The 12,702-nt window shown below is 32.4% G+C and overlaps 1 protein-coding gene across 3 annotated transcripts in view; it reads left to right on the top strand.

The window, feature by feature from the left end:
- The window catches only part of LOC110038501 (BRCA1-A complex subunit BRE), a 67,182-nt gene that overhangs the window by 40,276 nt on the left and 14,204 nt on the right, over positions 1-12,702 (top strand). For all 3 annotated transcript variants that reach the window (XR_002295431.1, XR_002295432.1, XM_020743366.1), the window contains exons 9-11: positions 2,764-2,853; positions 2,925-2,978; positions 3,906-3,971. Coding sequence is in view for 1 of the 3 variants with exons in the window: in XM_020743366.1 (XP_020599025.1) it covers positions 2,764-2,853; positions 2,925-2,978; positions 3,906-3,971 (210 nt within the window). In the remaining 2 variants the exon portion in view is untranslated. The remainder of the gene's footprint in view (positions 1-2,763; positions 2,854-2,924; positions 2,979-3,905; positions 3,972-12,702) is intronic.

Here is a 12,702-nt window from a genome sequence, read left to right as displayed (position 1 = left end):
GAATTGGGGATTTTAGTCTGTCACTCTAAAATCTCCAATTCTACGCTCGATAATATTATTTCCCTATTTATTTGCACCCAACTTCCAAGGGCTTTGACCTCCCTGAATCTTGGATGTAATCTTCACTTTAGTTGTAAAACTCAACATATTTTAACAAATCAATTGGCCAAATTGAAAGTAAATTAAGATCGAAGTGAAAAGATCATCACAACTTCTTTAACATTTTCATGGCTTTACCAATTCGAATCACCATTTCACAAATCTCAAGACAAGGAGAAAAACAAAGAAAACTACTCAGATTTCATGGGGAAAATACAACAAAACTCGAAATTCATATATAAAAGCAAAGTCATACAAACTACAACAAGTAAATAAACTTATCTTTAATTTCTCCCTAAACAAACTTCTCGAAGTTCCTCTGAATCTCTTCCTTTCTTTACAGCACTCATAATTCCTCTTCGAAGCGGTAAGGAGGAAGAAATCTCTCACTTTCCCTCAACTCTTTCAATCTCTCAAAGAATTTCTCACAAATTAGATACTCTAGTAAATTCTCTCTACACTAATAGAATCTCTCTAACCTCCAGGACCCTCTCTATTTTCGGTCAAAATCTTCTTTTAAAGTTGTTGAAGAGTTTTCCCAAGAGTTGCCTAAGCATCCCTCCAAAATTCGTCCTCATTCATGCAGAATGTCGTGGAGGGACATACCCGCCGAGCTGGCCGTCGGCGGCCTTGAGGGCGCGGGCCTTCTAAGTGAATTAAATCTGAGTCTCGGGAAAAGTCTGCCGTCGGCGCTGTTGGGCTCGCCGTCGGCGCCCTAGTTCAAATTTTCACATTTTGGTCATTTTCACCCCAAATTCGCTCATTTTTGCATCTTTTTTCTCCAATGACCCTAATTCATCATTCTTGCAACAAAACATCAAAAATACCTTTCTTTAAAGTGCAATATCATAAAAAACAGTGTAAAATATGTATGAAAATTTCAACATATTTTTCTTTGGTCAATGATCATTTCTTTGCTAAATTATTTTTATTTTTACAATATGCATCTATATCAATGACTTTTAATTTATTTCAAGATGCTTTGTTTGAGGCCTTTCAAGAAAAAAATGAGACGAAAATATTTTGATGTTTTTTTTTTGGCGGTTCTGATGTCATTATCTCCATCTTTTAAGGAGATTTTTAGGTTGCTCTTAACTTCTTCTTGAATATTGTGTTTCTTTTTTTTTCATGTGACTAGCATCCCTTCCTCAAAATCAGTTTGGATTCATGTCCTGCATGTCTGCTATGGAAACTATACATTGATTGGCAGGTTTGATGGAAAGGTATATAGAGAATAAGGAGGATCTACTTTTGATTTTTTGTTGATTTGGAAAAAGCTTATGATAAAGTTTCAAGAGAAGTACTCTCGAGAATTCTAGAAAAAAAAAAGTTGTTGATATTGCTTATGTTCAATTCATTAAAGATATGTATTCTAGGGCTGTTAATTGTGTTCGAACACAAAGAGGATTAACCAAGTATTTTTCTAATTTAGTTGCATTACATCAAGGATCGACTTTAAGCCTTTATTTTTTTCTTTAGTTATGAATGCTTTTACAGGACATTTACATGAGGATGTACTTTGATGTCTGTTTTTTGCTGATGATATTCTTGTGGATAAGAGTAGAAAGAGTTTAGAAAAAACTAGAATTATTGAGGTCAGCTTTAGGGTCTAAAGGCTTTTATTTGAGTTGATCTAAAGCTGAATACATGAAATGTAATTTTAGTACTAGTAGATATAGTGATTGTGTTGTAAGAATGGGTGAACAATTAATTAAAAGGGATGAACATTTTATATATCTCGGGTCTATTGTTCGAAGTGATTTTGATATAGATGAGGATGTTATTAATAGAATTCAAGTTGGATGGTTGAAGTGGAGGAATGCATCAGGCTAATTGTGTGATAGAAACGTACTGATTAGAACTAAAGAGAAATTGTATGAGATAACTGTGTTTCTTGCATTGCTTTATGACGTAGAATGCATAAAATTAAGTTAAGTGTTGTTGAGATGAGAATACTCGATTTTACACTAAGAGACAAAATGAGAAACGAATATATACCTGAAAGGGTTGGAGTAACTCCGGTGGCAGATAAGATTAGAGAGTCACTTTTGATAGTTTGTTCACATTATATGTCAACCATCTGGTGACCTTGTTAGGAGAGTAGATGTTTTATATTAGACTTATGCCACAATAGGTAGAGATAGATCTAAAAAGATTTGGGCATGTTGTATACAAAATGATCTTAATTTTAGAATTAAATGAAAAATAGGACACAGTGGAGAAAAAGGATTCATGTAGTGGGATAATGATATTGTTATTGTTGTATGTGACTGGTGTTGCTATTATCAGAATGGAGATGTTGGCGACTCATGTTGGCCTAGTGTTTGGAGTGTCAGTTATATTCATAAAAGAAACTCAATGCTCCATGAACCTATAGAAGATTATAATTTCTACAGTTCATAGTTGTTTTTCTCTTTCCGTTGAATGAGAATTTTCTACATTAAATACTATCAATTGCATTTGAACCCAATAATCTCTGATCTAAATATTTCCAGCTATTGCAACATGTAGTTAGCACGTGCTTTTTGTGGTCATGTTCTAGCTTGCTTCTTGGCATGGATTTTTAATATTGCTTTCTTTCTTTTTCGCTAAAACATTATTAGCTGCCTGCTTATTCACCTTATAGCCTTGTCAGTTTACTTTTAATTTAATGAGTACGTGTAGGTCATGGACGCAGTTACATTTGTCGGCGCTAGAAGGCGTTTCATTGAGGCTTTAGTCCCCAAATTTGGAAGACCTCTTGAAGCTGATCCGGTCTGTTTTTTTTTACTCATGTTTAATTTGATTGATGCTATGGAATACATACTTATGCTTTGTTTAATCAGATTTTTTGTAGAAAAGCTACAGTTCTTGCTGTGACGGGAGTCTTCACATTCCTTGTATGTTTTATTCTATCTGCATTTTCAAACTTTCTACAGTTTTGGGTGTTTAACAAAATTTTGTTGTGATTCCACAAAAAAAATCAGGACATGGCCTCCGATCTTAATTGTTTATTAATTCTTGAAAATTAAGAATACGTTATCATTATTCTGATCATCATTATCTGGAAGATGACTATTTTGATCAGATTATTGAATGCTTCCTCTCTGTTCATATCTACAGAGTTCTACTTGAGCACGTGTTCCTGTACAACTTGTAATCATGTTATAGGTCTCTACATTTCCTTTATATTTCTTACTCATTCATTTTATCTACCTATCCTATTGATCCATCATATGTGCTCTGTTATATATGTCTGGACCTCAACTCAAATATTGATTATCTTAATTATAATATTTGTTACCCCCACCAAGCCTATAAAATATGATATTCAAAGGTTCTTCCTAAGTTTACCATGCATAAATCTTAAAATTCTCATTTATATGCCAATTCAACTTGTCCAAGTGGTTTTGTTACCTCAGAAGAGTGAATGTATGAAAAATTTAAATTACATCATACTGGTGCGAAAGAATGAGAAAATTCAGGAGTGCAAAGATAATCAATTGTTAAAGGTTGTTTTTATTGCCTATTTGAATAGCCTTGCCTTATCTTTGTTAAGCCAAGGCATATGTATTTGTTTTTGTGTGGATGTGTGTAAATATCCTAAAAAGTGATCAGATATGATTTTTGTTGTGCAGTCAGTCACAAATTTCTTGTAAACTAGTAGGCCTAGATTTAGTTTTCAGGTTCAATTTCACAAATTCCCTTAGTTTAATTTAGCGATCAAGAAAGAGTAAAAAGGCCATGAAGCAATTATGTTCGGCGTTGTACTTTTTTTTTTCTTCTGTACTACAGACATTTATTACTTAGCAATGTCATTGTGGCAGGTGCATTTTTCACTGTCCACACAGTTCCCGAAGCAACAACCTACATTGATTCTGCAAAGTTCCCAGGTTTGTTGTTTAAATTTATCTCTATACCAAAGAACAAACTTAGACATGCTTACTACATATGCTTGCATTGGAACTCATGCGAATCTAATAGTTTATGCCATGCTTCCTTGTTGAAATAGGAAATAGGCTTATTTCCCATATTGATCCCCTTGAGGCAAAGGTCACAAAATATCATTTTTATTTATTTGTGCCAAATTGCGGGTGTACCAGCCTCTTTAGTCTTAACCATTGTATTACTATGATGAAAAAAATAAAGTAATATAAACAAAAATGTAACAATATATGCACATGCAAACAGTCTATCACACACCACCCCCACACATCTACAACCCTCCACACACACATGGCCGCCACATCGACCCCTCCACGCATTTGGCCACCACACATCTACCCCTCCACACAAATGACCACACACATCTACTCCACACACACACACAACCACACAGCCACCCCTCCACACACCACCACACAACCACCCCTCCACACACATGCCAACACATCCACCCCTCCCCACACACACCACCACACATCTACACAGAAGACCACAACACCATCGCGCACCCCACAACACCACATCTACACATACGAGCACACACCACCATCCCCAACCCCTCCAGCCACATTGGCAATACCATCCCTAACACCACCTACATCGGCACCACCTCGACCTCAAATTTTCACTCAAATTTTCTAAATCCAAATGTATAAATGTATAAATGAAATAGCCATGAGAAACATTAATAGATATGTGAAAGCAATAAGAATTGTGATTGTAAGTAAATATTCTAACGATATATTAAAATAAATCAATCCCACCAAATCCATAGCAATCTCACAATATTTACAAACCAAAGCACATAGGTCTTTTCTATTTACAAACATAACACATAGTTCTTATGTTCAAAAATATGTAATATCACACCAAAAAGAGAACTTATGCACTTATGTTAGGTCTCATATATGTGAAAATATATGATTAGTGGTTAAATGTGTAAATGCATAGGAATTTAATCACGCGTAAGCAAATATTCCAAATATATGTTGAAATGCCACCTTTCTATCTAAATAGAGCAATCCCACCAATTCTTATGTATTTACAAAGAAGATTTCTTATGTATTCCAAAATAAAGAACCAATTTCTTATGTATTTCAATCAAAGCTTACACCTAGCACATAAATTATTATGCACTTATACAAATAGAACATAAATTCTTATATACTTCCACACATCATATAATTCTTATGTATTCCAAACAAAAGCACATTTCTTATGTACTTATACACATGGCACATAATTCTTTTGTATTTAAAAATCTCACGCATAAAATTTCATCGTGTAACATTTCTTTTGTGCTTACATAACACCCATTCCTTATGTTCTTACATCACTGAATTCTTATGTAAGTAAACATATCTTATTTACTTACATACATAGCACACCTTTAGTATGCACTTACACACATAGCAAAAAATTCTTGTGTGTTTAAAAAGCTCACCCCTAAACTTTCACAACTACACACACTGAATGCATAGTAGAGCATAGTGCAACCCACGGGTAAATACATAAGAATTGAGTCGTATGCCAGTACACACCACTGAATGCCATTTCTCTTTGTTAAAATATGTAGTTGGTCTACTTCCCAATTCAACCTACTTTAGACAGAGATAACAATCATATTTGTCCCTCATAACAGAGGATATGCGTTATTTTATCCTGCCCACTACTAATATGAAAAGAACTAATCCACATAAATTTTTACAAACTAAAAGTAAAACTTATAAAATAAAATAACAAATAAAGCAATCCAAATCTTCTTCTCCACATGGCAAAAAAGTGCTAATAGAGAAACCCATTATAATTCCCAAGCTTCATAATTTTTTATGTATAGCCAATTGAAATCAAGAAAACATTCCACAGTTTAACCAACTTCTTCTCTACCTCGCTTAGAAGTGGTATAAGCAAAATCCTTTCTAAAAACTAAGCATCAAAATTTACATTATTAACCAATTGAAATCAACATCTCTACTAACCCTTTTTATACATGACAAATATAGAGAACAACTCCACCATGAATTAGCAAACCACAACAGCTAATCAAATAGCATTGCATACCGATTAGCCATGAATTAACAAAAAACATAGACCACAAACCACAAAGATCAATCCCACAAATCCAGAAACCACAAATCACAACAGACAAATCATCAAATAAGGAGAGAGACCATAAACCACAAAGACAAAACCCATCAAATAAGGAGAGGATAGAATTTAAGAAAGAATGAAGGAATGCAACGAAAACATTGTGTAGAAATCGATCTCTTGCCACATGTAAATTTTAGGGAAAAGCATTTGAAGGATGAGATAATTGGCCAAATTCTCACTCAAAACATTCAATAATAATAATAATAATAACCTACGGAAACATCGCAACATCAACAACTATTAAGCGGCTGAGGGCAGAAATGAGAAACTAAAACATGTCAAAAAATAGGAGCAAATCCACCAGAGAAGATAGGAAAAGTGGATATTGGAGGACGAAGATGACCGAAACGAGAGGTTAGGGCAATGGAAGCGAGAGCTCCGCAGGGAAGGTTAGGGCAGACGACGAACGCGAAGGTTAATGAGGGCTATGTAGTAAAAATAAAGAGAAGAAACGAGAGCTGCGGGTCGAACCTGCGGCCAGTTTTTTATGAAAATGATGCCCCGCCACGGTCTAAAAGCCCTCCCAAACGGACCCTTAATCTGAGAGTTATTAGAGTTCTTAGTTGGAATTGAGAGTTATGGAATTATCAGGTAACGTGCAAATATTTGTGGAATTGCAACAACCGTTTCTCATCAATGATATTCAAAATCATTTTATGGGTGGCCTCTTTCCCTTCTAATTTAATTCATTCTCCTTTTTTGTTGCATTTTAAATACACCCTATAGCTAAGTTTTTCTCTACATGCACCTCAAAATCTGAATCAATGGCCTTATGGTTGTTATAGCATATCTGATATTTGACCATTCTAGTTTGTTTAAAGTAATTTTTCTGATTTATTTCCACTTAGCTTTCTTTGCCTATGCATGGTTAAGTTATCGAGTAGAAGTGAACATTTTCTCCAATATTTGCCTAGCTTTGAACATATCTATAGAGCTAAATAAGTTCAGATGAATTTAATTATAATAGGGCTTAGGAATTTTTTTTTTTTAATATAAAACTTGCTATCAAGGGAAATACCCAAGAATCATTTTAGATTAATTTACTGATTTCTTTTGCTTTGGCAAGTGCATTTTTATGTCGGGGCAAGTCACCAATCTTTTTAAAAAATTGGGTATATAAAGTGTGCAACACAGTGTCTAATATATATAATTTCTTTTCTCTGTAAATTTATTGCCAATTGTCTTATAAACATTAGCATTATTTGTCACAACTTGGGCCACCAAATGTTTTCTAGTCTCTTCTATCACTTCATCAAGCATTCATATTGTCACGACCCAGCTTGAGAACTTAGAGTTAATCAAGGCAAGAATGGATGACCGAACGATAAAATAAATATTTCTGAATAGTAATATTAGTTCGTTGTAACATTTAACTAAAAGGAGCCACTAATCTATTATATACAAGTAAATATCCTCTAAAATTAAAAATATATAAAGATCATCCAGTCAAAAAGTGCAAAAGATGTAATGCGATAAAAGCGATAAAATGTTACCCATAAAATGCAACATCTGCTATCTATTTTCAACTGTTCCTATTCTTTTGTGAATAAATTTTCTTTTATCAGCCATATCAGTCTAGTCGAGCTTTTCCTGAAAGAGCAATTAAATAAAATGTTAAATTTAAAACAACTTTGTGAATAATTACCAATTTGTTATGCTTTAATTTTTATATGCAAATGTCTAATATGAATGCTTAAAAGAATATGCTGAGTGGTCAATAGAGTATATTTTATATTGTTTATTTTATAAAATTTTAATTAAATTATTTTATCAATTATATCGTTATTCTTTTAATCATTTATTTTTTTTTCATTTAATATTATTTTAAGATATCATCTTAAGAATATCACCAAAATTCTATGCCTTAAAGATAAATTCCTTATCATTTCTTTTACAATTTTGTATTATAACAATTATTATTATTCTATATTATAAATGGACATCATATACTATTTTTTTTTACGTTTAACATGCACGTGTATAATAACATCCCCAAATAGTACTAAAAGGAGGTGGCTCCTAATAGATTAATCATTTATCTTTCATATACTTTATAATTTATTTTTTTAATTATTAACTTCATATATTCTTCCTTTTTTGCAATATAAAAGGTGGAGCAATGTTAATCATATTGCAATCATTTCATTTTTTTCTTATTTATTTTTAATCATAGAAAAACTTTTAAGCCTGTTTGAAATAATAAAATATTTAATTGAAATGATAAGTATCTTAAAATAAATGAAAACAAATATAATGCATATAAAACAATAAGTACTCACCTTGCTTATACTTGATTTTGGTCACACTGAACCTTCAATTTCCTTCTTTATTTGATGCCTAAAAATGTGAATCATTATATTCTATCAAATTATCTATTATTGTTGATATGTTATTTGTTTTATCATGATTTATGTCTAAAACTATAAATAATTTACATCTTAAATTAATAGTTTCATTTGAATTTCATAAATTTTTTTGAATTAATAATATACATTAGATAAATTTTTTTGGTTCTTTCTTTGAACACCTCTCATAATTATATTGATCTTCTGTAATGAAAATTTTTAATTTCTGGCTTTAATCCATAAAAAAATAATTAATACTTTTCATTTAAATATATAAAATCCCAAAAGAAAAAATTAACTATGAGCTTACTTTAGATTATCTCCTTCCTTTGCACAAATGTTGATTTGATCTCTTCGAGTCCTTTAATTTGATTACTCGACTAATTATAATCACTCATTTTGGTTAAGAAAATCTAAAATTAATTTAATAATATTTGCTAAAATAAATCAAATTATTCACATAATTAAAGCATAAAACCATAAAATTTATTTCCTCAAAGGCTCGATTGTACTTCCCCACACGCGGGTTCGCTCCCTTCTATCAAACACAAAGCTGCCCGATTACTCCTCCCTTTGGCCTCAACACACACAGATTTTTCTCCCACAAGCAGTGCAATCTTCTGCTCAACTCAGTTGCTCTTCCCTGCATTGCTCTTTTTCTTCCTCTTCCCCCTAGATCGCACGCGCGACATCATCTCAAGTGCAGGCTTCAACGCACCAACTGTCATGCACACCTCCTTCGCAAGTAGTGACGTCGTCTTCTTGCCCTAGACAAACGCAGATTGCCAAAAAGTTTACGTGTAATGTCGACTCCCTTCACTTGAATGTGGTGTTGATAGCAAGGTATGTGGCTTCCTTCTCATACTCCCAGGCTTCTACATCTCACTCTCGCTCTGCCTCTCTCTATTCGTCTAATTCGAAAGGAGGCATTTCTCTCCTAATTAAAACTATGTAGGTAGTTATTCCTTTCGAACCGACATCAAAATTTTTCTTTCTTTTATTATTATTATTATTATTATTATTATTATTATTATTATTATTATTATTATTATTATTATTATTATTATTATTATTATTATTATTATTATTATTATTATTATTATTATTATTATTATTATTATTATTATTATTATTATTATTTATACAATCATTATAACCTCCCCTCATAAAAATTTCATCCATAAAATTTAAAAATTAACATACCTCAAATAAATAGCTATAGCTATTTTTTTTTGCATATCTGAAATTTTCTTCAAAGTAGTATCTTTTTCATATATATGCTTTCATAGAATCTTTATAAATAGAATCCGTTTATCACGCAACTTCTTAATATCATAATCTAGTATCGTCTCAAACTCCTCTATATGTCCAATCATGTTGTATATCAATTGAATCCGCAATAACTCTATTTGATCATCGACAATATACTTCTTAAGTGAAGAAATATGACGAACGTTATGTACTTCCTGCATGTGAAGTAGTAGAGCCAATTTGTAAGTCACATTTTCAAATTGTTCCATAATTTCATATAGACCTATATATTTCATGGAATCAACTTTCCCGTTTTTCTAAAATCTTGCATACCTTTCGATAAATTGATTTTGGTAAAAATAAACTCACACTGCAAACTTCACCGGTCTTTGTGTGGCACATAATAATTTCTTTGTCTATCCTGCACAACCTTCAATATATTCTGATTAGTCGAATTTTCTCAATTGTATCATCTCCTAAATCTGCCGCAATGATTTTTCTTTCTCCTACTTCAAACCAACATAATGGTCTATTGCACTTTCTTCCATAGAGTTTGATATGAAGTCATTTCAATATTAGTCTGATAACTATTATTATAAAAAAAATTATTAAAGATACATGTGACTCCCATCCTCCACCAAAGTTAAATACACATAAATGAATATCTTTTATTATTTGATTAGTCATCTTTGATCGACCATTTTTCTGAGGATGAAAAGCTATACTAAAAGTTATTCTTGTACCGAAAATCTTTTGAATCTTTCTCCACAATCTGAATGTAAATCTTTCATCTCAATCTGAGATTATGAATTTTGGTAATCCTATACAATCTTACAATCTCATCCACATAAGCTTGCTAACATCTCCACATGATCTATTTGTTTGAGTGGTAATAAATATGACCCAAATAATATCTTGTCCTTGCCTTGATCTAGACAAATCAACCATAAAATTCATGACTATCCTTCAATTTTCACTTTGGTATTGACAATGATTCAATTGACTACCTAACCTTTGATGCTCTGACTTCATCAGTTGACATGTAAGACATTTAGCCACATACTCTATAAACACTTATTTTCAAGCATGGCCATCAAAATATTTTTTGAGCTCTTGATATATTTTATTACCCCCTAGATGAATAGTATGACCATATAAATGTGCTTACTCTAGAATTTTATTTCTCAAACTATCCACATCTAGAGCATATATGCTATCTTTGTATTTCAATAGGTCACGTCCATCCATCATACATTTCTCCAAACTGTCTGTCTTGAACTGCATGAATAATACCATATCTAGCTAGTGAATCTCTGATTTTGTATTTTAAGGTAGATTGAACCATAAAATGATTTAACTAAATCATGCTCTCATCATTATAGTCATTCATTGACTACTCTAGTTTATCCATATCTTTGATTAATTGCTCCTATTGAATAATCAACTAATTTAAATTATCTGAAGTCTTCGTACTCAGCACATATACAACCACATCTACCTTTCCAAAGTCCTTTATAAACTCTAGCTATCTTCTCTACCTCAAGTTTAATTCTTTCTTAGTGAATATATACCTTAAGCTCTATGATTTATAAACACCTCACGTCTAACTCTATACAAGTAATGCCTCTAAATCGTTAGTGAAAACTGCTGATCTCAATATAAATTTCTTAATTTAATATGGGCGAACATAATTTCAAAAATAAAAATTGGATGCGATATCATGCAAGTTAGTTTGAAAATGTTTCAATATCTTTCGAAGTCATTCAAATAATGTTAACACGAATGTAAAATGCGAAGCTAACTTGTGCACGAATGACAATATGAAATTTTACGCACAAGACGTCCACACGCACACATTAAAATCAAACAACATAAATCTATATAGGTTTAATAAATGCAAATTAAATCTTATTTTATTAATATATGATTAAATTTAAATAAGTTAAGCTTCTTATATGTGAAAGTCCACATGTTAAATTTTTTTCTTGCTCTCGCTCATGTAACTATTCGCAAGAAACACTTTTGTTTGAAGTAAAAAGTATAACTTCCTCGAAGGCATCTCAGAAAAGAATGATAGAAACCCTCACATCCACTGTTCTTCCCAATCATTCTCTTCCAGTCCAAAACCCTCTACTCGTTCATCTCCTGCCAGTCCTTTCTCTGTTCATGCTAGCCCATGCCTTCTTCCTCTTTGTCCGTCTTCTGTCGCAACAAGCGATAGACCACACCTCGCCTCCCTTGGCTAGAACTTCTTTTCACTGCCTGCACTGAAGCTCTCATTTCCACTGCGTATGAAGGCTACCACAACTCCCATCTTACTGCATGCCAGAAATCGCCAGAAACCCTTGTTGCCTTCTTTCTTCTCGCTCGCTCTGGACACGGTGTCAGTCAATAATGTTGTGGAAAGTAATATTTTAACTTTGAAAAATAATGTTTCAATTTAATTTATATATGAATACAATTTTGGAAAATAATAATATTTTAATTTAGAAAAGTGAGACTGAAGGGACCTCACATATTTGACGGTCCAGATGGTTGAGCACGATACCACAAGTAATGTACTATCCCGAAGAATAAACATACCATTTGTTAGTAGGTTTAACTACATAAACTAAAGAGTTTGTGATGTCCGTTTGGTCTGCAAAATTCTTTTTTTTATAAGCCGACAAGTTCCGCTATTTAATACTGAAGATTAAATAGGGTTTATGTTAAACTGAGTTTTTAAGTTCCCTGTAGAGGCAAACCCCTATAGTTAATTACATCTTAAAAGATTGAAATCACTTAAGAAGACTCTCGATCAATATCAGTGGTTCTGTCTTTAAGATTTCAAAGTTTAAGCTTCCAATGTTGAATATAAGAAAATCAAAAGAGAAGAGCTCAAAATAGGAACAATTATTTTCAAGAGCCAAATGAGTGAAGGGTAGGGATGTCA

Source organism: Phalaenopsis equestris, unplaced genomic scaffold, assembly GCF_001263595.1.
Source record: "Phalaenopsis equestris unplaced genomic scaffold, ASM126359v1 Scaffold232974, whole genome shotgun sequence".
NCBI classification, from domain to species: Eukaryota; Viridiplantae; Streptophyta; class Magnoliopsida; order Asparagales; family Orchidaceae; genus Phalaenopsis; species Phalaenopsis equestris.
This window is presented reverse-complemented; position numbering and strand designations above follow the sequence as displayed.